The following is a 25,616-nucleotide window of genomic DNA, read 5'->3' on the forward strand; positions in this document are numbered from 1 at the left end:
TCCAGCGGCACCTGCCCACGGAGCTGTGGCGGGGGGGATTTTAGGCTGGAGATAAGGGAAAGGTTCTTCCCCCAGAGGGTGCTGGCACTGCCCAGGCTCCCCAGGGAATGGGCACGGCCCCGAGGCTGCCAGAGCTCCAGGAGCCTTTGGACAGCGCTGCCAGGGATGCCCACGGTGGGGTTGGTGGGGGGTCTGGGCAGGGTAGGGATGGATGATCTTTGTGGGTCCATTCCAGCTCAGGATATTCCGTGATTCTGTGATTCACCATGGGAACGAACAACAACTCCTTCAGCCCAGCAGGGTCTTCCCACCCCAGCCATTCCCCTGCCGAGCTGCAGGAGCCATGGCTTTGATTTAACCTCAGCTCTAAACCAGGTTCCAAGCTCCAGCTCCAGTGGGGATGCCTTCACTGACAGCCCTGAACCACTTCTCACCGTCAGGTCTCAGCTGAGGTATCATTTATGATCATCACATACCCAGAGCAAAACATCCTTGGTCTTAAAAAAGATCATCTTTATTTACATTTTTCCAGTTCTTTACATTTGGGGGGTTAAAACCCAGGACAAAAACACTCCCCAGAAGCCGTGGTAAACATGGAAAACTGCAAGTTTACATTTCAAAACCCAGTTATAAATTGCTCAGAAGTCTTAGGTTGTACAGAGCCATCACAAATTGTTGTATAAAACCCCAAAATCTCTAAAGAGAACCACAGGAATAAAGAATTACAGCCACAAGTAGTGGTACAAGAAAGGGCACAAGTTTTGTGGGTTTTACCCTGCCAGTCTCTCTTGGGGAGGAGGGATGGGACATTCCTGTTGCAGATAGTTGCAAATTTTTTAAAATATAGAATAAAACCCAAATGGAGTCTAGAACACCCTGTATCTCCTGTCTTGTGCTGGCTCAACAGGAAAACGTCCTAGCAGAAAATATTTATTTTTACAAAACTCCTGGAAGTTCAGTGGAAAGCTAAAAAAGAATCATTGTCAAAAAGAAAGAAGAGCCTTTGCATCCCCCAACTCCCCTTTCCCCATCTCCTGCAGGCAGTGGGACAGCAGATGCCAAAGCACAGTTTAGTTTAGGACACAAACAACATTGAAAAAACCAAAGGTATGGAGGTGGAACATGTGGAGAGCAGGAAAAGAACAAAACCATGAAGGCTATAAAAGCAGCAGGGAAAAAAAAAAAAGAACTGATGATATTTTTGGTGTTTTCCGTTGGACACGGAGTTTGGAAACAATTAACTCACAAGCTTCTCTCGTGCCCCACTGCTCCTCTTCCCCATTTCAAACAAACTCAAAACCAATTGCTATAAAAATCTGAGCCAGGAATTAGAATGAATCCCTATGTGCCAAAGTTCTTTCCCTAGAGCTGTGATCAGAAAAATGGGCTTTTTTCCTCTTTATTTCAGTGTTCAAGAGGAGGGAGGGATGATCTAGGGCCTGAAGGAGCTCCCCAAGAGGTAGAAGCCAGAGAGGCTGTGGACAGAGGACAGAGGGGTTGATCCTCTCTGGAGAGGGTGAGTCCAAAGTCAATCCCAAATCCACACCCAAAGTCTGGGTTTGCCCCACTGTGCTCATCCAAAGCCCTCCCCAAGGACCTGCTGACAGTGCCCTGGGGCCACCCTGCAGGGGGGGTTCAAGGAGAGCTGGACCAGCCTCTCCATCCTGCAGTCCTGGCCCATTCCAAAGGGCTCCATAAAACATCAGCCAGCTTCTTTGTGTCAGGCTTCACTTCCCTGCACAGCCAAGGCAGGGCAGGAGGGTTGCAAAGCACTGATTGTCACTTGTTATGTCAATTCTCCTGCACAACGAGGCTGCTCAGGGAAAGCCCTGGGTGATGGTCTGCTGCACCCTGGCCAGGGCCACCTCCCAGGGCTGAGAGGGGCCCCTGCACAGCAGCTGGGCTGGGGAGCAGCCCTGGCTTCCAAAAGGATGAAGACCACCCTGAGGTGTAGCTCCAGCTCCTTCCTGCTCCCTCCACAGCAGCTGGTGGTAATGGACACTCCTCACCAGACAAGAGTGTCCCCATCTGCTCCCTGCTGTGCAAAGTGCACACCAAGAGGTCCCAAAGACCAGTTTGTAGCAAAAAGAATTGGGGAGAGCAAGCTGAGGTGCACAGGAGCACTGCAGAGACGGCACAGCACGGGCTGGGGGGGGCTCCCTCCTCCATGGTCTCCACCATGGATGGGCCATTCCCAAAACAAAGGTGGAACATTCCCAAACAAAGGTGGAACAAGGAGGACAGCTGCTGGCTGGGAGTCTGGAAAAACAGCCCAGTGGCTCTGGGCACAGCAGTCAAACAGAAATCCCACTTCCCAGCCAAGGAACATGGGCTGGACACATCAGCAGCAGCTCAGCCCCAGGGATGGAGAAGGAGCTGGGAGACAAAGTCCTGCTCCCAGCCCTTCCTGCTTCTCCCAGAGCCTGGCTGGGTCAGGAGCCTGCAGCCCAACCCAGCAGGTCCAGAAGCATTCACAGCTCATAGGAATTTTTCCAGGGGTGTGGAAGGGATTTGGGTTCAAGGATTTGCACAGCCAACAGCACGGAAGGCCATGGGAGCTGCAGACTGAGCCAGGCAAGACAGGTTCAGCCAAGTGGGAGGAAGAGGAAGAGCACTGGGGAAGAGCTGTACCTGCCTTTGGCCCATTGTGGATAAGGAATGCTGCTCATGGCAGGCTGGACCACCTGACAAAGGAGTCAGAACCATGGAAGCTGGGCAGAAGCATAAGCTGAGAAGAGAATGAAGAAGGATCTTTGTGTCTGAGACACAGATCACACCCCAGGCTACCTGCAGTGACAACATTTAGGTGACATTTGCATGCTTCAGACATGGGATGACCAAAGTGGGTTGTGGGGAGGAGCCTTCTTCCACTTTCAATAAGTTTATTCCAAATGGCTCTTTAGGAGAGGGCTGGGGCTGGTGGTCTCCAGCCCCTCCAGCCAGACCTTGGCTATGCCATCTCCATCCTCCCCCTCCTCCCCTGCCAGCAGTGAGCACTGCCCAGGACTCCTGGGCCACTTGGACAAATCCTGGCTTCAGGAAAGGAGCTGGGTAGCAGCAGCAGTGCAGTGGCTGCTGTCTCCAGAGCCAAGCCCACATGGTGCCAAATTCCCTCCAGCCATGTGGAATTATGAGCCTGGCACTGTGGTCAGGCCACACCGTGTTTGTTTTCCCCAGGCTGCCTTGGCAGAGTTCACCACCCTTCCTGGTGAGAGCAAAAAAACCTTCATTTTGTAAGAAATCAGCAAGGTGCATTCCTGATTTGGCATGAACAGGCACATGGATCAGCATCAGAAATGGATGAAAAAGCACAGCATTTCTCATAGAATAATTTATTAAATACAGCATTAAAATTTGTATTTCTGAATTCAATCATTAAAAACAACTTCATCTCATATATATATATATTTATATATATTCAGGAACAATGACAGTCATTCTATCATCATCGGTGCATGTTGTGCCAGCACTGCTCAGAATGGCACCTTTGCTACACTACCCTTAAAGCAGTTCAATGCTTAAAAAAAAAATAAAATAAAAAAGCATTTGCAAAGAAAGAGTGCAAAGCAGGGCCTGTCCCAGCTGCCTGAAGGGTGTGCAGAGGTGGCTGAGCAAGGAGGCAGCAGCTGGAAATGCTCCTAGAGGTCTGTCAGGTATTGCCTGCCCAGCCTGGGGCCATGTGGGGACCAGCTCCAAGGTGCCAAAGTCTGGAGGCCACAACTCCAGCCTGTCTGAGCTGGGCACCTGTGGCTCTGAGGGATGTGGCTTGTGGTTTCCTCAGCTTGGGCAGCCAATGCTAAACAAGCTAAACAAGGTGCGTGTGGGGGGAAAAAGCACAAAAGAAAAATTGCAAGAAAACCCAGCTTGTTCCCCCAGGTGCCAGGTGCAGCAGAGGCTGCAGCTCCCCAAGGGTTGTGTTCATTGTCACATTCTGCTCAGGCCCAGGGGACACACAGCAAACCAGTGCCACCACAGGCCCCTGGCCCAGCACCCTTGTGGGCTGCCTGGGCTGGGACAGCCATTCCCAGGGACAGCCCCATGGAGAGGGGAGGGATCCCACGGGCAGCACCCCTGGGCAGACTCAGAGGTAGCATCAGACAGACTTTTGTGATTGATGGTCACTTAACTGCAGCCTGGGAGGAGAGGGCACCCTGCAGGGACATGGAGTGGTCCCCCTCTCCAGAGTGAGCAGTGCTGATGTCCTGTGTGCCAGGGCCCAGCAGTGAGCTGTGTCCCACAGGGCTCTGTGGGGAAAAGCCACCCATGCTGGAAAAGGACACCCCATCCCACAGGATCTTCCCAGAGCTCACCAGGGCTTATCAGCAAGTGCCCCCACGAGCCGCCCCTGTGCCCATGGCCACTCACACTGCCATCACTCCCCCCACAGCTCAGGTACAGTGAGGCTTGTGCTTTTGGCTTTTTTAAAGTCCCTGACCTTCTGAACCTGCTTACTCCAAGAAACCTCCTGCTACCCTTAGGACCTCTGAGGACACGGAGGAAAGGCTGTCAAAACCATTTGTGGAGAGCACACAGCCCCTAAAAGAGGAGAGCAAGTCCACACAGCCCAGCCTTCCCTTAGAGTGGAGCTGAGCCCAGTCAGGAGCGTTTCAGATAAGGCATCGCAGGTGCTTTGATAGTAAAGCAGTTAGTGTTGACTACAGTACTGGAACAGGCTGCTGCCCAGGGCACCAGGGGCACGTCCAGCTCTCCAGCACTTGGTGCAGCAGCAGGAGATTGTTCCGTTTCCCAGACCTCTCCTACATGCATGCAGGCTGCTCTGGCTGCCCTTTTTGGTTTTTTACCCCCTCCCTAGAAAGAAACGTCAAAAGCCCGGGCTGGGATGTGGCAGTTCCCCCCCAAAGCAGCCAGAGAGACAAGAAGACGCCGTGTGCTGTACCAGACCGTGCCACAGGCGGGTGCCCCGTGGTGCCAGGGTGGGCAGCGCCGGCAGGGTGGAGCAGGGGAGGGCTAATTGCCATTGCTGATGCTGGAGTTGGCACTGCTGCAGCTCTGCTCATAGGATGGAGGTGCCTCTGTGGGGGAAAGGAAGAATGAGAGAGGTTATGGTGGGCGTTTGGCAGGTTCCCTTCACCCCAGTCTGTGTAACCCAGTGCAGAGTGAAGCAACCCACCAACACTCACTTCCTGCCAGGGCCCCACAGCCTGCCCAGCTGAGGTTTGTAGGATTTGAGCCAGCCAGTCCCACCCCTGCCCTGATGCCCATAGAGGTTAAAATCACCACCTCACAGTCCTGTTCTGTTCCTCCCTTTCTTTCCCAAGCATCCTCGTGTCTTCCAGCACCTCCAGATCACTCATGCTTCGTGTGCCCCAACCCAGGGCTGGAGTATTCTGTTACCCCAGTGTAATGAGAGGGGCTGATTTGGATTCAGCTGTGCTAACACACACTGCTGTCCCTGCCTGCCCAGCATGGCTGTAGGAACCCAGCACACACGGCTGTCCCTGCCTGCCCAGAATGGCTGTAGGAACCCAGCACACACTGCTGTCCCTGCCTGCCCAGAATGGCTGCTGGAATCCAGCACGCTGGGATTTCCCGGAGCTGTTCTACCCTGGACACTTTCTCAGCTCCCACCCCCACAGCTTCAGACCAGCTGCAGGCCCACTCCAAGTCAGACAGATTTCAGTGACATCATTTTCCTGGCTGTGCTCCCACCAGCCTCTCCACAAACCAAGAAGTTTTTGTATCAGTGGGAGGCTGAAAGCTCTTTTAAGAACAGGGAGATCCTCTCACGACAAGCCCAGGGCAGGGCTGGGGGTGGATGTGGGAAGGACAGCTGGCTTTTACAGCTGGAAGAGAGGACTCCTCCAGAGGTTAAGCAGGCAGAGAGATGTCACAATCCCCTCTGACAACAGCCTGCAGCAGACTGACTGAATCCCCAGACTCCCAGCAGTTCACAGCTAGCAGACTGCTGGTAGGAGCTGTTCCCCCAGCTGCAGATCCCGGGAGTGCTGCTCACCATAGGGGTATCCCCATGTGCTGTACTCCGGGGGCAGGATGAGTGAGCTGGCTGTGGGGACAGGCACCACGTTCCCCTCAGCGTAGTAGGGGACAGTGGCTCCTGTGGACAGGCAGAGGGTGGGGTGGTTTGGGGAGCCCGTCTGCTCCGAGTCCGCCCGAATCTCCTGGAAGCTCAGTCCTGGGGCGTAGCTAAAGGGCTGCTGCTGGGAATGGCTTTTGGTGGGGATGGAGACATTGTCCATGGGGTGATAGCCACTGGCAGCCTCCTCTTCCTCTGGGGGGGCACTGGGGACCACCACAGATGGGATGTGCTGGATGGAGCGGGAGGGGCTCAGCGGGACCCTGTTCACAGCAATGTTTCCAATGTAGATGGGGAGAGTGACAGAAACCTCTGGAGACTTGAGGGAAACCTGGAAGAGAAGGGAAAACAGTGGCATCCTCGTGATACATGGCAGTGGGAAGGTTCACCTGATGCCTGGACCACCCAGACCACACTGCTCAGCCTGGGAGTGGGCACAGAGCCACGGCCCAGCCCAGGGATACTCCAGATAAACTCACCTGGATGTAGTAGTCAATGTGGATGAGGCTGCAGCCCTGCAGAATGGACTGGGGCAGAGCTGGAACCAGGATCTGCTCTTTCCATTCTGCATGTTTCCAGGCTTTCACCCCTGAGCCTTCCACCTCAGCAATGGTCCTCAGGTCGTAAATCCAGCGCTTGGATTTGTAGGCCACTTTCTGCACAGACAGGAGGAAACACAGCTGGCTCAGAGGCTGCAGGTGGTCTTCTGTCTCCCACAAATGTAAGAAAGGACACAACCCTACCCAACTGCTTTGTCAAACAGGCACAAGCACAGACCTAAGGGGCATGTTCCAGAGCAGGAATACCCATAGTTGTGTGACAGACTCAGCAGGGATAAGCAAGACAAGTTCTACATCCTCTTTCCCCAGAAAGGTAGAGAGGACCAGAGGTGGAGATTTGGCTCCTCGCTGCCCCAGTTTCACCAAGGCCTCCCTGGGGTGGAGCAGCAGCACAGGGCAGAGAATGGCCCCAGTGGGCACCCACCTGGAGCAGACTGGCCACCACAGCGCCGGTGTCGCGGCCGGACTTGTTCTCAATGTCCGTGCGGAGCTGGATGGCCTGGCCCACGATGTAGCCCTTCAGGTCAGACGTGGCTGTCAGGATGATGTTGCCACTTTTCACAAGCTTGTAGTTGAACTTCTTGGTGATGGACATGGTGTTGGGCTGCTGCAGGATGGCAGAGACAGAGGTGTTGGCTCAAGAGAGTCAGCGAGCCTCCGGGAAAACACTCAAGAGATTCAAAACAAGCAAGCAGAAATATTTGCTTCTAAGAGGATGCAAAGAACCAGCAACATGGCAATGCCACAGACAACAGGTCTCACTCCTCCAGCCCCAGCTCTGCTGTCCTATTAGTTGCTTTCCCCTCCAAAGCAAGTTCCCCAAACCCAAGTGTCTCCAAGCACCTGAAGCTGTTGGCCAGCATGTCTCTCTGCATGCTGAAAATTCAGATAAATCTTTCAGAGCAACACACACAAGGGTCAGAAATCACCTGGAGTAGGTACTGACAGCAATGCAGGAGAGATAAGGAGTCCTTGTCCTGCTCTTGCATAGTCACAGCACGCAGTCAGAGCTGTCCAGCCACTCAGTGACTCCTCAGACAGCAGGACAAGGACAAGAACTGAAGTGTTGGCATTTCCAGCCGTGCCCCTCCTCGTTCTTACCTCGATGTCAGGGATGTCGTTCAGGTTGAGAGGGCAGAGAACATAGAAGATCTTGTTGCATTTGTAGTCCTTGGAGAAGCGAGGTGTGTCTATCACAGCTTTCACCTGATGCAGGACCTTGCCAAAAGGGCCTTCAAATGATGTAGGAGCAGAAGCTGGAGTTGAGAGAGAAAGAGGAGGTCATAAGGCTGAGCCAGGCCAGTTTCTGAACTGGAAATATATGCAAAATCCAAGGCTTACAGGGAAGGGCCTTCAGCCACATCTTACCTGGCAGCAGGAACTGGAAGGGAAAGTTGTGCTCTCCAGCAGTCAGGACCCCTGTGGAAACAAGAGTGAAGTGTACATGGAACAGGACCTTGGAATGTGTGATCTTCTGAGAGAGAGAGGTCACCACCCAGGGAATCACACACCACCTGCTCTGCTGCCTACAGCCACTGGACAGCTCCAGATCCCATGGGCAGTGCTTGAGCCAACAGAAGCACCTGCTGCCACTCCCCCCTCCTTGGGACAGGAGTGGTTCTGTAGGAAGGTATCCTGTAAATAAGGTCGTTTAGGGCAGGCTCTTAGTGATCCCAGTGCCAGAGCTGGTGGTTATCCCAGACTATTGACACAGGACACAGAGCAGGGCTGCTGTGGGTTTATTTTTCCTCAAGTCTTCCCCCTGCCAGGCAGTCAGGGGTAATGTAAGAAATCACTGTCTGAGGGTGGTAGGGAGTTCTGGTGGGCATCAAGCCACTCCACCCACAGCCACATACCAAGCCCTTCACAGACTGCACAGGGTTTAGGAGCTGGAACCAGAGGTCCACCCACCCTTGGACCCAAGAAGGGACCTGAAATACCTCAGCCTGGCTGCTGAGACAACAGGAGCTCAGAAAAATATTGCCACAACATAAAACCTCAGCACTTGTTTCCTTCAACCACTGCTCTGCAACAGCCTCAAGGGCACAGGGCAGAGCCAAGATCCAGTGCATGGCTGAAACAACAGATTCCTACTCCCCAACTCCATCCACCCTCCAACACTCCCAGATTCCCACAGGGCACTGTGACAGCTGAACTGACCCCACAGTGTGATCCAGCAGCTCCTAAGGTTGCCTTTAGTAAGAAAATCATTGTAATTTATCCATATTTATTAAATCCATGCACACACAAGAGGTTTTGTTTTCAGAGTGGCAGAGCTGAGAGGGAGACCTGGATGCCCAGTAAATCGAGCTGTGCTTGTTCTGCTTTGTAGGATCATTGCTGGAGGTACCAAAGCCCAGCTCTGGCTGGTGCTTTTGTTGTTGCAAGACAGGGGGAGGCAGCTTGCCCGTTAGCAACGCTGGCTCTGCAGAGCTGACAGAAATCGAGTCCTGTCGTCAGGGGATTAAGTGGATTACATGGAAGGGGGAGGTGGGGAAGAGAAGAGTAAATCCCCCCACTGACACAGCAGCCCAGGCAGGACTTGGTGCATCATTCATGCTGTGAAAAGCTAGATCTCTGCCTCTCTGCTCACTCAGCCACCCCATGGGGACGAGGCACAGTGAGTGTGTCCCCACAGTGCAGGGACAGAGGGATAAACAATCCAACACATCATGGATCCCTGCAAAGGGAGAACACCTGCCTGCAAAGGGAGAACAGCAGAGATGGCTATTTGCACACTTTGGCCTCACAGAGAGGAGCAGGATTTGCCCATTGCCATCACCTCCCTGCAGATTCCCCTCCCGTCCCCCAGACCAACCCGAGCTATGTAGGCTAAAATGCAGCACCCGGCGCTGTCACCAGGTGGAGGCACCAAGCCAGGATCTGCCCTCGCTGCCAGGGCTGGTGTTCAGAGCTGGGCAGGCCCCGAGGCAGCTGTGGGAGAGCCTCTCCTGCTCCCTCTTGGGCAGCCTGGCTCAGTAAAGGTGCCAGGTGAGATGCAGCAGGTGCCTTGGCTGGTTGGGTCCCGGATAAAGCCTGGTGGATGTGAACGACTCGATGAACCCAGCCCTTGTTTGCTGCCCTGAGGGCTTCTGTCTTTTAACGGGCACCATTCAGCATTGATCTTCTACCCATTATCCCTGCTTTTAGAAAGCAAATGGGTAACTGGAATACATCGATTGTCCTGTGCAGCTTCTGCATTGCAGTACAGGGACTCTCTCCACCTGACAAGGAGTGGGAGCAAGTGCTGTTCCTGCCCTGCAGAAGGGAGGGAGGTGGGAGTTCCAGAGGGTAGTGGTCACTGGGAGAATTCCACTGAGAATTTCCACCAGGAGTATTCCCAGCTGTGTGACATGCAGAGCCCCACATGAAGGAGCAGGAAGCAATTCTGAGTCTCCTAGTAGGAGCATGAAAGTTCACAGCCTTTCCAGGACCCTTAGGATGAGCCCATGGACTCCACCAAGTAAAAGTCCCTATTCTACATTACAGGCAGCACCATCCAACAAGTCATTTCTGTCCAAGTCCTGCCCAGCTCAGGTGCATCAACAAAAAGGTGGGCTGGAAGTGAACCTGTGAGCACTTTCACAGTTTCTAACTCCCCCAGCATCACTGAGCAAGGCCATGAACTCTCCCAGGAACACGTGTGGGCAGCATCACCCACAGAGGAGGTGGTTTGGCTCTCAGAGCTACCATGTGACTCGCTGGCACTGAGGCAGTTTCTGCACAGGTAGCCCAAGCTCTGAGCAGGTCCCCAGATGGGAACTGCCCACAGGTCAGCCTAGACCAGCCTGATGGTCCTGACCAAGCCCAAGTGCCCAATGTCCTGTTGGCTGTGACCCCCCGAACAGCCTGCAAATCCCTCCTGCAGCTCCTGCCTGCACCAAGCTGCCCACGAGGGCTGGAAAAGGCCCTTCCTGCTCTTTGCAGCCAGAGAGGAGTTCCCAGACCAGCCACCCCAGACTGAAGCTGTGTCCTGCCACAGTTCACACAGACCAAGGGCATCACAGCAGTGCCTGGCTCATGGCCACAGAGCCCTGACCCAGTCCTGAGCTGAGCAGAGAAGCACAGTGAGCCCTGCTCTCCACTCCATGGAGCAGGGACATGCTGCAGGTGACTAAGAACAACTCTTGTTTGCAGACCTGCTGCTTCCAGCCCACCCTCTCCTTCCCCCAAGAGGGAGAAGAATCTTTAGGCATCCTCAGTACCCCAGAGGGGACATTCCAAGGCACCCACTGGTGCAGAAAGGAGTTCAGTGCCAGGGCTATTTCACAGACAAGGGTTAACAAAACTAAGATGAAGAAAAGCCAATGGTCCTGACCGAGATAGGAGACTCCTGTGAAAGCACAGGCATGATCCAGAGTGCCTGGCAGAGTGACAAGGTAGCAGAGCCCACAGGTGAGCTCGGGTCCTGTCTGCCTCCCACTGCACCAGGAGGAAAGAGAGATATTTAGCAGCAATCTGGGCTCCTTCTTGATTCTCCTGGCAGAGGCTTCTCCAGCACACGCACAGCAAAGTCTCCATTTGCAGCTTGGAATTTCAAAACCATTTCTGTCTTCTGCCTGGTGGATAGTTGGCAAATCCCAAATCAAGCACCCTTACAATGGGAAGGGAGGTGGCAACTGCTTCTAAGCTCTCCAGCTGGCAACTTTGCTCCAAGAGGCTGAGCTTCCATTTCCAAATGCTGACTAATCTTGCTATAATAGGGGAAATCTGCAATTTCCCTTGTCCCAGCTTCCCTGGGAGCATGGGCAGGGCACTGACTGCCTTGAGCCAACACCCAGGTACTTCTGCCATGGAAAACAGGAGCAAATGTCACCTCAGCAAGGGACACTTGCAGTGTCAGTCCAGCACAGCCACTGTGCTGGTGACACAGGGCAATGTGTGTCTCACCAGACCTGGAACAGATCCCCAGATCACAGCAGGGGAGATGCAGCATCAGGCAGAGTGTCCAGAGCCATCCCACAGGTGCATCCACTGTCCAATTCCAGCATCCCAGCAGTGAGGGGAACACAGCCCATGGGAAGGCACTCATCACCCCTGTCCCTCCAGCCCAGACAGCTTCAACAATCCAGGACATTTAATGTGCTAATTCCATCTGCAAGTGGACTTGGCAACAGTGCCTGTTGTTGGCAGCAGGCAGAGGTGAGCTGGTTCCCAACCATGGTGGGGGCCCATGGCCATCCCAACACCTGGGAAGAGCTGCCAATAACAGGCTCCACCAGCACCAGAGGCTTTGCCAAAGCACTCCCCAGCCTGGGCAGGGCACAGCAGGTCAGCAGGGGTTCAGCACTGCTCCAGGGGGCACTGAGACCCCTCAAACAGGGGCTCCTGGGCAGCTCACAGACCCCTGTGAGGGGACAGAGCTGTGCCAGCCACTGCAGCCACACCGAGCCAGCACCTCCTCCTTCCCTGAGGCCAGAACAAAGGCCACAGTGTCCTAGGATGCAAAAAAGCTTTTCCTGAAGTTAATGTGCAGCTAAAAATACCCTGAGAAAGTCATTAGGCAGCAGTGGCAGCAGGCTTAGCAGGGTTCTGCTGTGGGCCCATACCTGCAGCAGCCTGTCCCCCTGATAAGAGTCAAGCCAGCAGAGATTGGCAACCCCCGCACAGCCTTGGAAAACTTCCTCCCAAAAAATTCCTGGAGGGAAAGAAGCTGCTGCCCCACACAGCTTGGAAAAAAACTCAAGTCCAGATAGCAGGAGCAGTAACAACACACTCATAATGCAGAAGAACCTTGGAGATGTCCCTGACCCCAGCAGAGATAGGACTGGTGTCCCTCATTCATGGCTCAGCTGCTCCCCTCGGTTCCACACTGGGGCTGGGGCTGTTCACTCGTACCATTGGATGTGGAGGAGTCCTGGAACATTTCATTTATAGAAAAGAAATGCCTTGACCCAGAGGGCTGATGCCAAGTCTTCTGGATCCCCTGGTGATGTTGGGTTGCCACCCAGAGAGACCCTGCCAGACTGAAGGGGCAGGGAGAGCCTTGGGAAGTTTGGCAAGGCCAAGTGCAAGGTGCTGCACCTGGGTCAGAGCAGTCCCAAGCACAAACACAGGCTGGGCAGAGAATGGATGGAGGAGAGCCCTGAGGAGAAGGGCTTGGGAATGGTGGTGGATGAGAAGCTCAGTGTGCCCCAGCCCTGTGTGCTGCCCTGGGCTGATCCCAGTGTGGGCAGCAGGAAAGGGGGGGCTCAGCCCCTCTGCCCTGCTCAGGTGAGACCCCACCTGCAGAGCTGCCTCAGCCTTGGGGCGCAGCCCAGGAAGGAGCTGGAGCTGCTGCAGAGATCCAGAGGAGGCCATGGAGATGCTCCAAGGGCCGGAGCCCCTCTGCTCCAGAGCCAGGCTGGGAGAGCTGGGGGTGCTCATCTGGAGAAAAGAAGGCTCCAGGGAGAGCTCAGAGCCCCTTGCAGGGCATAAAGGGGCTCCAGAAGAGCTGGAGAGAGACTGGAGACAAGGGATGGAGGGACAGGACACAGGGAATGGCTTCCACTGCCAGAGGGCAGGGATGGATGGGATATTGGGAAGGAATCCCCAATCCCCTGGCAGGGTGGGCAGGCCCTGGCACAGGGTGCCCAGAGCAGCTGGGGCTGCTCCTGGATCCCTGGCAGTGCCCAAGGCAAGGCTGGATGGGTCTTGGAGCAACCTGGGATAGTGAGACGTGTCCCTGCCCATGGCAGGGAGTAGAATAAGGTGATCTTTAAGGTCCCTTCCCACCCAAAGGTTTCCCTGCACTCACTGCAAACCAGCACAGTGCTGCACCACTGCATGGGAAAGCTGCCACCACCATACCCACTGGGGCTGAAATGACCACATGTCTGTATGTACACTGTGAAACAAACGATCCAAGTCAAGTTTACTCCTCCACAGCTGCTGAAAGTGTCTGGGCTCTGGTCTGAGCAGTGCACCTTCCCTGGCCCATGCAGGCAGAGCTGGCAGCCAGAGAAATCCCCAGCCCTTCAAAGCCATCATCCCTCCAGACCGAGGGGAAGCTCCCTGCCCACACCCTGCTCGCCTGCAGCTGGCCAAGGGCTGGGAAATGTCCTCCAGCAGCCTCTGCCTGGCACAAGAGCAGGGCTGGGGCTCAGGAGGAGCCAGTCCCACAGGAACAAGGACACTGCCCTACCTGCTGTGTCCCACCCACCTTCCCAGGGCTGTCTGGCAGCTTTCTGTGCAAACAGCCCAGTCTGACAGCACTGGTGGGGCCAGCTCTGCTGGGCTGCACGTTCCAACCAGTGCCACTGTGGGGACACTTGCCAAATCCTCCTCCCAGGCTGGTAGCCCCAGGGTCTCTGTCTGGAAGTCACAGGTGGTCACAGCCATCCCTGCACAAGGGTCACGGCCACCATGACAAAATCAGGACCTCCAGGGTAGCAGAAGGGAGTCAGGAGGTGCTTTGGTCACACAACAGACTCAGGTGAGGCTCATTCCTTTCCTGTGCAGGCTCACACTGAGGGGTGCTGGGACAGCCAGCCCAGATGTGTGACACACAGCAGGCCATGAACCATGGCGTGTGGCACAGCACACACCTCTGCCTCACCAGGCTCCACCCACAGCTACACACAGCAGAAGAGGTGAATAATCCTGTTTATTCTCCCTCCAGCCCCCAAAGAGAAGGATGATATCAGCTTTGTAGCCACCACTAGGAGCCTGGAAACTATCCCCATACCCTGGGCACAGGAGACAGGGAGTGGCTGAAATGGGGCTCCTGCCCCAAGCCCTGTCTCTCCCCACCAGTCCCTGCCAGGCTCTGCTCCTCCTGGATGCTAGAACAGGAAACAGGCTGCACCTTTGGAGTACACAGATTTTTTGGTTCTTCTAGCAGAGGAACAGCAGGCCAGACCATATGGCAGTTTCTCCCTGGCTATTTAACAAGTGATGCATTAACTGTGTTGGCCAGTGCAAGGAGTAGAGAAAGGTACCTGGTGCCTGCTGGCCCCTGTGCCATCACTTGTAGCAATATGTCTCTTTCCTCCTGCTGCCTGAAGTCACCCCTGGGGAAGGCAAGCTCCTCCAAAGGTGCTGAGTTAGACTGATTCTGGTGTTGCTGATGCACAGCTTGAGTACTCTCCTCTCCAGGCTCTCCAGGCAGAGAACAGGAAAGCAGAAGGTTTGTGTTTTCCAGTTTGGGGTAGAGAAATGAGCAGCCCTAGCTCTGCACTGTGCCACAGGACCCCAAGTCCCCAGCTACAAGCAGAGATGTCAGTCTCACTGCAGTCCCAGCAGCCAGCACCCCGCTCCCCCCTGTCCTGCCCTGTCTCCTCATCCACTTTGGCAGCCAGAAAACTGAATATTAGATATAAGCAAGGGGCCAGAGCTCTTTAGCTCTCAGGAGGCTCTATCAGAGCTGTCAGAAGGGAAGCATTACGTCTGTGCCAGGGCACTTGAGGTGACGCTGAGCCATTGCAGCTTTAGCACAGGACTCAACTCAGCCTCTGCTGAATGGAGTTAATACAGGGGATTACAAACTGCAACAAAGGAGGGGAAATGCACACATTTGCTCGTGCCATCAGCAGGCACAGGTGCCACAGAGGGAGCAGCCAAGAGCCAGAAGAACAACCTGCCAGCAAGCACAGGCAAAGCTGCCAGGAAAGCCTCAGTGTTCCAGCTCCAAGGAGAGTTCTCCTGCTCTGTATGGCAGTGATGGAGCACAGCCCCAGCAGGCTCCACGCTCCTTTTTGAGGCAGCAACTCTCTTGCTCCAGCTCTGCAAACACACAAACGCACAGCAAGAATGACCCCCCCCATGGGTAATGCTGCTGAGATCAACCTTTCTGTAACACAGGAGGTGCAGCAGAACACCCAGCACTGAGGCGAGGGCTCCACTGCTCACAAACCCCTGTGTCAGCAGCTTCCAGAGACATTCTCAATTAATTAGCAGGATCTGGCAGTATGGCAATGCTGCAAAAACCCCAGAGGATTAACTGGTCTACTGAGGCAAGAAATTGGGAAGTGCTGAGGAAGCGGCTGTGACCCAAGGCAACTGCAGATCCCTCAGTGTGGCTTTCCTGGGCTGAACCTGCAGCTCCTGCTCCTGAACCCAGCAGCACAGAGTGGCCAGGAGCTGGCACCAGAACATCCTTAGAGGCTCACTGCTGCCCATGGACACCCTGCTGCTTTCACCTGGGCAGGGGTTGTCCAGGAGCATCACGTTCTGCTCTGAGACCTCCTGCTCACACAGAACAAGCTGCACAAATATCACAATTCTTTTTAGTCAGGTCACCAAGATTTTTAAATTCAGCTGGGAGCCAGGATTGTTACCCTGTGCCAGCAGCTGGCCATGAAGGTGTTGTGCCAGGCTGGCAGAGAACCACCCCAGGGAAGAGGTGATGCACAGCTGCCCCTTTTTAGCTCTGTGCAAGAAATCTGCCAGCACAGGAAGCATGTGGAGCTGCCAGGAAATCCCTGCAGTGCCTTCAAGCTACCTAACAAGCTGCCAAAAGAAAGGTCAGCTGGAAATTACAGCCAGCTCCCTGCATGAGTTCAACTCAGGTACAAGGAGGGAATGAAAAAAACCAAAAGTCTACCTTTGCATGCACAACCCTTCCACAGGGCAAGAGCTGTGAGTGCAGCTGGAGATGCAGGGAAGGAACAGCCCCATGGGGGTACAGGCACATGATGGACCTGCTCCTCTCTGGCTGAACAAGGGCAGAGCCACAGCAGGGAGGGGGAGAGGAGCAGGAGGCTCTGCAGAGCTGAATCACTCCATTATACTGGACCAAGAGAGGCAGCTCTGTGTCCCAGAGCCGCGGGTACAAGCGGTGCCATTCTGTGCTCGCTGCCACTTGATCCCCTGCGCTGCTGACACCTACAGAAACCCAGCAGCCCCCACCCCTCTTGCCTTTCTTTGCAAAAGGAAAAATCAACACCAGTGAGCAATCAAAGTCCAAGTGGGAAAAGTAAATATCCTCTTAGTCTCCCCTCCAGGAGGCAAGCAACAACTTCCCCCCGGGAGCCCTTGGTGGCTGAGTGACCTCTGTGGCACAGCAGCAAACAGAGCAGTGAGAAGCTCTGCAGCAGCTGGCACACTCCACACTTCCCAGCAGCTTTGATGTAAAGAGCCTGAGTTCATTAAACTGTTGGCCTGTGTGTGATTGCCAAGGCTACAGCACAATCCCCTGCTCCTCACAGCTGCCTGCTGCCTGCAGCTCCTGCCCAGCCCCACCAGAGCACAGAGGACACCCTGCTTGAGTGGGGACAAGCCCTGAGGGGAGCAGGGTCCTCTGCAGCAGCACTTGTCACCAACCTGCTCCAGTGGCACAGCCAGCTCCTGCACACCCTGTTCCAAGGTGGGGAGAGAAAGGAAAAGTGCCTTAAGTGCCAAAGTGGGTATCTGGGTTATCTCAGGGCCTGCCTCCTTTTTCATGCACTATACAGCCTTAAAAAAACCCAGAGCAGTGTTTAATACAAGCAGCAGCTGATGCCAGAGGATGAGCTGCCCCCTCATTTATTTCAATGCAAAGGTGTGTGGGAGGAGAAGTGTGGAGTCACTCTTGGAGGCTTAAAGAGCAATCTAAGCCTCAACAGTTTTGCAAACCTCCTCTCCCCTTCCCCCCACGTGTCCTCAAAGAGCACAGATCAGTGTTTTTGAAAGTTACTGCTCAGGATGTGGGAAGGGATAGAGAGGCAGGCTGTTTGTCAGGCTGAGCCTGCCTCCCTGCACTACCTCCACAGGTGCCAGCACAGCGGTGGCACCACAGGAGCTGAGCCACTCACCCAGGATGGGCAAGACAGAGCCCCATTCTCTGTGTGGCCTCGGGGACACCTGGGATCCTCGTCAATCCAGGCCAATGCCATCAGACTGGATGAGCCCCTTTCAAGAGAGCTGGGGATGGTGTCAGAGGACAGCCTGAATCCATCCTCTGCCCCAGGGCACAGCCTGGCTGCCAGCTTCCCCCCAGCAGGGACATGCTGCTCCTCCTTACCTTTTTTTTAATGCACTTGTTCAAAAAGCAGAGGTAACAGCCTTGCTGTAGTGGGGGCAAAGCAGGAAGAGAAGAGTCCTCTGAGGCAGAAGCAAATTCCTCCCTTCCTCAACTCATTTTCAGACAGTGCCATCCCCTGTGTGGATAAGGCCTCTGGGGGCATGACAGCAAGGCAGCCACTCCACCTGACACCAGGGCCTCCCACAGTCCCACCCTCCCTTCTGCTCTTTGCTTTTTGGCGGGAGAAGGTGGGCACAGCCAACCCACCCCTGCAGTAACAGGCATGAATTCACCCTGGGGGTTTTGCATGGTTTTTATTCCTCTGCAGGACCATACCAGATGCCACCAGTAACCTTTGCTTGTGGTGCTCTGTCACGGGTGGCTGCTGGTGCTGGCCAGGGCAGGAGCTGTGTGCTGGCAGTGTGGGACAGCAGCTGGGCTGGCCTCATGCTCCTTTAGGAGCCCTTGCTTGGAAATGCTTCCCACTCCCCTGACTCACCCTGGGCTCTTGCCATCACCATCTGCGACCTCCCCACCCCCTGCCCCAAGAGCCAGCAGGCCAGCCTGCCTCAGTTTCCCCTCCCAGTCGGGTCAGCCCTGCAGGGAGGCACCCAGGGAACACCCACATGGGACACTCCATCTGTCTGGAGCTCCTTCATGCTTTTTTCAGGAGAGGCCAGGACAGCTGAGAGCTATTCCTGGAAAGCCTAAAAATGCCACGGCTGAGTCAGCACTGAGGCTCTGCCTGCACAAGGCCATTGAGGGCTCCCCCAGCACAGCCCTGCAGGGCTGAGCTGTGCCAGGACACTGCTGCCAGCAGCCCCTCAAAGGAGGCAGACAGACAGGCAGGGACGTGGAAGAGCAGCCCAGACACACATCAATGTCATAGGGAGGGCTGTGACAGCAGAGAGCTCTCTGTCCCTGTGCTGCAGGCTGGAGCAGTGCCAGCCCCCAGGGCTTTTGTTCCACATCCCTACAAGCCAGCACAGCAAATGCAAGGGTCAGCTTCAAAGCCATCTCTGCTGGTGGACTCGGGTCTAAAGGCAGCACTGACATTGTCCCTTCCATCTCCATCCTACTGCTCCCCTTCCACCCTCCCAGGGGCCCAGCTGTCCTGTCTGGATGCAGACATGGGACAAACCTGCAAGTCCAGGGCAATAATTCCTGAGCATGAAGGGCAAAACCCCCGTGGCTGCAATCCAGACACACACACAGGGACTGCCCATCCTCTCCCCCTCTGCTTCCCTGCAGCTGGGAATCAGGCTGAGAGCTCCCAGCAGTTGGGTCCACACAACTTTTTGGACACAAAAAGCTGAAGAGCAGAGGTCAGTGACTGTGAGTACCCAGCACACTGCTCCAGACCAGCTGCTGATACCTGGGCTGGCCTTTCCTCATAATCTCACTGCAGCTCTGCAAGGCAGGACAGGAACAACACCACAACACCTCAGTTTCCAATCACACAACTCCACAGGCACCGATTTTCCCTTCAATTCCCTACACCTAAGGTAAATCATACTGTTTCTTGCCTCACCTGCCTGCAGCTGTGGCAGCTCTGGGAGACATCAGCTGGCCCCTTCAGTCCCAGTCACAGCCCAGGCTCGTGGCTCTGTGACCAGCTCTGGTGCAGAGCCTGCAGCCCAGCCCTGCTGCCAGCCCCAGGCACCCACTCAAGGCTGGCAGAGCCTCTGATACCAGTGGGTGACAGACAGCAGCACTGCCCTGGAAGGTAAACAGGAGTCTGGGCCCCAGAAAACCAACAGCCAAAAGATCAGGATTTTCCATAAACACTTGAAGAACTGGGACTACCAAATTTTGGCCACATTTGGATATCAGGCCTTCAAAGAGCACACTTCAGCACATGGGTTTTCTTTCCATCCTTCCCAATTCACTCGAGTCCTAGTTATCAAGGGGATGGCTCCCAAGGGCAACCTCACAAGAAATGACTGCCAAAGCAGCTATCAAAGTTTTCCAGAGGCTGCAAGCTCCACAAACAGCACACCCACCTCTTCCCCCTTCACCTTCCTGCCTGGCTTTTGCAACTGCCCAGCTTGCCCAGCCCACAGATCTGACCACAAGATCACAGCTTTCCCTCAAACCATTAAATATTAGAAACAAAAGTTGGAAGGAGCATTTTTCAGTGCAGTTGCAGGTTTAAACCTCTCCACAAGTCCACACTCACCTGCAGCCTTCAACTCCCAACTCATCTAAGCCCAATGGTCTGCAGCACCTTACAGATCCCCTGTGACTGTGCCCCCAGCCCAACACCCATAGCTGGGCTCTCTGTGCTCAGCACATCCAGAATCAGGCAGAAATGTTTCCCATTGCCCTCCCAGGCAGTTTATCTCTGACTGCAGCCCCTAGGCTGTGAGCCAAGAGCCAGCCAGCCAACTGTCTCCCCTGGCAGGGACCTGAGAGCAAGCAGCCCTCTCACCACTTGCTGCAAGAATGAGCTCAGTCTCCCCTTGATGCTAAAAGCTCTGCTTGGAAAATTGCTGAGCTAGCAGAAACTGCCATTTCAGTTTTACCCATTTCCTGTTACTTGGCAAAACAGTATCAGGAGGCTGAGCACCTACTACCCTGGGCTTTTGCCATGTTCCTGTTACAGCCACTGCCTTCAGCAGGTGAATACGGGCACATCTTGATTTCAACAGGAGCCAGGGCACAGCATGAATTATTTGTGGTAAGGCTGACCTATTTAACAGCAGAAAGACAGCATTCATTCAGACCCAGATCCCCCAGAGGCTGCTGGTGTCACTTTACCCACAGGACAATACAACCCCATCACTATCTCTGTCCATCTCACTGGGAGCAGGGGTAACTGCCCTAGGCTGATCCTGCCACGCTCCCAGAGCTTCTCCTGGAGCACAAGTGACACATCCACATCCCCTTTCACAGCAAACCACTGGCTTCTGCTGACCAGCTTTGATTAGTGTTTTGTGACCACCATAAACACACGTGGGAAGCAGAGTAGGGTGAATTCACAGAGCTATGAAACAGGGAGCAGTCCCTGTGACAGCTCTGCTTCAGGCAGACCAGGGTGAACCCACAGAGCCTTGAGACAAGGAGCAGTCCCTGTGACAGCTCTGCTTCAGGCAGACCAGGGCCAGAGGATGCCAGCAGTGTTTGCAGGGTGGCTGCCAAGTTCTGCTCAGGATCCTTCCCTGCACAGCTCCTGCTAAGCTCTTGTAGTGTCTAATCCTGGCTCCCATCCTCTGTGCACAGGCCAAGGCAGCCTGTGAGGGGTATTTCACATTGAGGGGATGCTGAAGTCTTGGTGATACGTTTCTGTAAAGCTTCTCTGAACACAGATCTGCACCAGGCCTTTGTGGACCATACCTTTGTCTGCCAGGGACAGCGTGCTGTTGAAGTACTGCTCCTCCACAGTCCATGCTGTGTCATTGATCTTGTTGGACACCCCACAGGATCCAATGCAGCTCACCTTGATGGCTGTGGAGAGACAGGACACACGTCAGCGCTGGGAGAAAGCAAAACCTCAGGTTCAGACCTGCCTCAGGTACTGTACTGTGCAGGAGCAGTGCCTCATGAAAACACACACAGGGTGGGAAAACAGAGCAGAGGAATCAGGTCATGCTTTCATTCCAAAAGTAGGTTTTCCAGCACTCCCAGCACAACTGAGCATTCCCTGCTACCCCAGTGCTATTCCTAGATATTATCACCTTTGAAACCCTCAAGCTGGTTTCCTTGCACTGTGGAAGCCCTTAGCAGCAGTGATTGCAGCTCCCTGACAGGTAAACCTCTCTCCCAAGTGGAGGAGTATTTACTCCCAAAACATGCACCAGCCATGGCACTCTGGCTGAGAGCAGAAGCCTTGGGTGTCAATGTCCAGACAGGGATGAGCAGCCAAGGATTCTGCTGCTCCCACCCCACGAAGAGCCAGGCATCCCACCGAGTGTCTCACCATCCCTGGGAGGAGAGACATGTTTGGCACAAGCCCATTCACCAGCTGAACAAGGGGTTCAAACAGCCCTGTCTGAAGCAGCAGCAGAGAGCTGGACCCCCCAATGCAGCCTGGACAAGCTCTCTGCTTGTGACAGCCCTGTCACCCTCAGAGGACATTCCCAGCCCCTGGAAGCCTGCTCCCTGTTCGTGGGCTCAGTCTCAGCTTCAATGGCTTGCAGCAAAAACACTCTGCCATTAACACTTGTCCTGCATCAAGACCTCCAAAATGTCCATCCACACATCACTTCCCAGCCAGACAGCAGTTCTAAGGGAGTGGCTTCCTCCTCTGTTAGAGACACAGCGCTCAGCAAAGCCACACAGCAAGGTCTGGAAGCATCAGAGGTGCCATCTGACCCTCCCAAAAGCAAGGACAGTAATTTGAGCTATGTTTGTGCCTTGCCTGGAGAAAGTCACCCCAAGAGCTCAGCCTGCAGCCTGGCTCTCAGAGGAGCTCCCCACAGACATCTTCAGTGAGTCCTGGCCAATACTCAGCAGGCTGAAATTAGATTCTGATGTCGACACTGGACCACAGAGACAGACAAACGTGACAGACTGGCCTTGCTGCACAGCAAGAGATGATCTGCACTGCTACCCCCACACAGGGAGAACACAGGCAGACCTGTCATGGCACAAACAGAGCCTTCAGGGTTGTCCCAGCCTGACCATCTCTCACCTGAATCCCATCAGATTTTGCAAGAGCTTAATTGGAGCCCACAGAACTCCCTTACCCCATTGGCCAGGTGAATAGTTCTGCTGGCAGAAAGGTGACAGGATCCACCAGACAGATTCTTTCCCTGTTTGACCCATCTACTCCCCTGTATTCCAGCTGCATCCATAGGAAGCATCTCCCTGGGAAGTGGGTGGCCAGTTTGCTGTGTCTTAGGAGCTCTCCCTTCCCCTCCCAAGTGTCCTCAGCCCTGTTGATATCAACACCTCCACCCACCTACCCAAACACCGAGGGCTGCATTTATTGCTGCTTGCAACCACCTCAAACAGCTCTCCAGAGAACCTGCTTGGCCAAAGTGACTGACTCAAGACAGGGTGGAAAGAGCCCCAAATCCAGGGGCAACACATAGCTCATATCCCACTCACAGCCAGGGCGGTCATGCAGACAGGTGGAATGAGCTCCTCAGGGCTTAAAGTCTGTAATCCTAGAGGGAAGAACAGCCTCCTCCATCAGATCTCCTGCCATACCCCCACAGCTGATCATGACTGTGAGATGAAGAGCCCCTTGCAGTCCAAGTGTTCTACACTCAAGGACAAAGGATAAGCAGCTCCAGATGCCAACTCTCATTAGCCAAACATCAATACAGCAGCGAGGCTGACACATCACTGCCTTGTGTCTGTGATGTGCTTCAGCATTTGCAAGGCAGGGAAAGAACAGGATAGCATGGCCTGGGATGGGAACTCCCCCACCACAGCACACCTGAGCTGATACAGGTGCCCTCCCGAGGTGAACCATCACAATGAACCCTCCCCACATCCCCAGGTGACATCCAATACTCTCTTTTGCCAGGTGGCAGAGCCAAAGCCATGGAGGGAACTCAGCATCAGGAGTAGGAAAGGTTTTAGCAGGGTGGTGTCCTGAGTATCTACACACTTGTGCCAAGCTCCCACCTCGGACATACTGCCACATCTCTGGGTTCACAACAAGCCTGTCCCACTCTGAATTAGCCCACATAACACAGATGGATCCAGCCAAATAAAGCCCAGACTCACCCACTCCGTTCCCTCATTTTCACACAGGAGATGTGAGCAAGAAAAGCCCAATCAGAAACTGGAGAACATTCACATCCTTCAGGAGCAACAGCCCCTGAGCAGGCTCTCCCTCAGCCCCCTGCACAGCAGGAGTTTACAGATCACCACCATCTGTTCAATGCCCAGATAAGGGGCCCACAGGCTCTGATTGCAGCCCGATGCTGCACTGTGGTGAGGAGGCTCTCCTGTTCCAGGGAGGCAGGTGGGTGGGGATGCTCAGGAACACAGCCTGTGGCACAGCTCCCTTCCCACAGCAGACAGGCTCAGCAAGCAGAGGCAGTGGGTTTGCAGTCTGACACCCAGAGCCAGCCCGTGGCTGGGGCCCTGCTGCCATGGTTAAGCACTAGGGCTAAAGTCAGACCATGTCCAAAAATCCCTCTACAGCTTGCTGAGGAGTTTTCCAGCACAGGATCTGTCAGCTCCAAGGCTTCCCAATTAACCACTGACATCCCAAACTGCATGGTCACAGCAAGCCTGTAGCTAGAGACGAGGGACAGTCCCCAGAGGAATTGCTCTGGGGTTCTGAGGGGTTCCAGTCCTTCAGCCCCACCAAGCCCTCTCTAGCCACATTCCCTGACCATCACACACCCTGGGGTTGCCATTCCAGCCCCAAGAAATAGAAAGCAGCATTTCAGGCTGAAAAGTTTAAAGGAATTTCACTCTGCCCTTCCCTCTATGCTCCCCAAAGCTCCCAGTGTCCCCTCACCAGGCACACCAAGTCACCACACTTGGGACAAGCCTTGGAGTAGTTCAGGGGACAGAGATTTGTTACAGAGCATCTTCTCCAACCTGCTCCAGACACATGAGTTACCCACACCTCATTGGGGAAAAATGGGGTGGACAATAGCCCTGAGCTATTGCCCCACAACTGACAGTGTGGCTGGACACAGGGATTGCATAACCCACCTCATCCCCCAGGCTCCTGGAGGAGCCAGCAGATCCCCAGACCCCTGCAGGGTGGGTGATGCTGGGGGCAGCAGGCCCAGGACAGCCAAAGAGCCCTCCAGTTTCATGGCCAGAGCAGGAAACACTGGTAGCTACAGGTCCAGGTTAATTGGGAGGTTTCAGAGGTGCCTGGTTCAACAGATCAAACCATTCATCTCACTCCTAACCAGGTTTTGGAACAGTGGACCATAAAATCAGCCTCTCCATGAGCGTCCCATGGGCAAAGGGAGATACTGGGGACTTGCCTGGCTCTCTCTTGTACAGGCTTCTGGCCACAAGCAGGAGGAGGGACACAGATGTGTGACTAGCACAGCTCAGGCACGTGGCTCTTGGGGGAGCTGGAACCCAAAAATGGCATTGTCAGGATGGACCTGGCAAAACCAGCACCATCACAGCTGCTGCAACAGAGCCACCTGAGCACAGGGCTTGTCAGGCTGCCTGTCAGGAAGCAAAATGCACAGCCTGAGCCTTTCTAAGGAAATCTTGGAACTTCCAAGCTGCAGACAGAGGAAATAAGAATGGTTTCTGCCTCAGAATAGGCCAGTTCCAGTTATTAGAGACCCATTAAAAATGCCTTTGGAATCCAGTGCTACCAGTGGCCCCAGTCACCTCCCTCCTGCTCCCTGTTTACCCAGGCTGATTTGAATAAATACAGGAAAAAAACAAAGTCCAAAAACTGTAAAGGGAGGGGAAGGGGGAGGCAAAGAGAAGAAATGAATGATGAAGCCATGCAGAAGGCAAGAGCCCTTCACCCCCAGAGTCCCTCAGGGACTCAGGGAAGCGGGCAGCTCCGCATCCAGCCAGACACATCTTTAGCAATGTGCTGCAGCACGCGCCAAGTGCTGGAAATAAAAGGAGACAGCTCAGCCATATCCATCTCTGCACAAAGTAAAAATAGAGATGCCAGGAGCTGGGCACGTCTGCCTCCTTCCAAGGTGATTTAAGGAGAGCAGCCGTAGATTTCAAACTGCTTTTTCTCCTGACCCAGTGAGTTGCCCTCCTCGGGGGAGCTGGTGTGGCACCTCAGGCATGAGGAAAGGACAGCACACACATCCCCTCCTCTGCCAGGGGCAGGTTGTGTGTGCACCTCACTCCTTCCAAAATCCAGGCACTTGGTGAGCAAGCAGAGACTCAATGGTCACTCTGAACTCAACCCCAGTCCCAAGTGAATGCCTCTGACTTCAAGTCCCACCTGTGTCTCACACCTGCTACAACAGGTATGGGCAGAGGGGGAGGGAAGGGGCATCTTGGTCAGTTTGGATTTTCTAGGTTGGGCAGGGGAAGCAGCAAAACCAGTTTGTAGAATCACTGAATATCCTGAGCTGGAATGGACCCACAGAGATCATCCAGTGCAGCCCCTGCCCTGCCCAGCCCCCCACCAGCCCCACCCTGGGCATCCCTGGCAGCGCTGTCCAAA

At 54.5% G+C, this 25,616-nt stretch overlaps 1 protein-coding gene across 1 annotated transcript in view; it reads right to left on the reverse strand.

The window, feature by feature from the left end:
* Positions 1–492: 492 nt before the first annotated feature.
* Positions 493–25,616, reverse strand: part of ARRDC1 (arrestin domain containing 1) — a 37,970-nt gene continuing 12,846 nt past the window's right edge. Inside the window, exons 2-8 of the mRNA XM_059865001.1 lie at positions 20,873–20,983; positions 7,984–8,034; positions 7,717–7,871; positions 7,040–7,222; positions 6,535–6,711; positions 5,975–6,386; positions 493–5,033 (exon numbers count right to left, since the gene is read on the reverse strand). Coding sequence (XP_059720984.1) covers positions 4,969–5,033; positions 5,975–6,386; positions 6,535–6,711; positions 7,040–7,222; positions 7,717–7,871; positions 7,984–8,034; positions 20,873–20,983 — 1,154 coding nt within the window. The 3' untranslated portion in view covers positions 493–4,968. The remainder of the gene's footprint in view (positions 5,034–5,974; positions 6,387–6,534; positions 6,712–7,039; positions 7,223–7,716; positions 7,872–7,983; positions 8,035–20,872; positions 20,984–25,616) is intronic.

Source organism: Haemorhous mexicanus, chromosome 21, assembly GCF_027477595.1.
Source record: "Haemorhous mexicanus isolate bHaeMex1 chromosome 21, bHaeMex1.pri, whole genome shotgun sequence".
NCBI lineage: Eukaryota > Metazoa > Chordata > Aves > Passeriformes > Fringillidae > Haemorhous > Haemorhous mexicanus.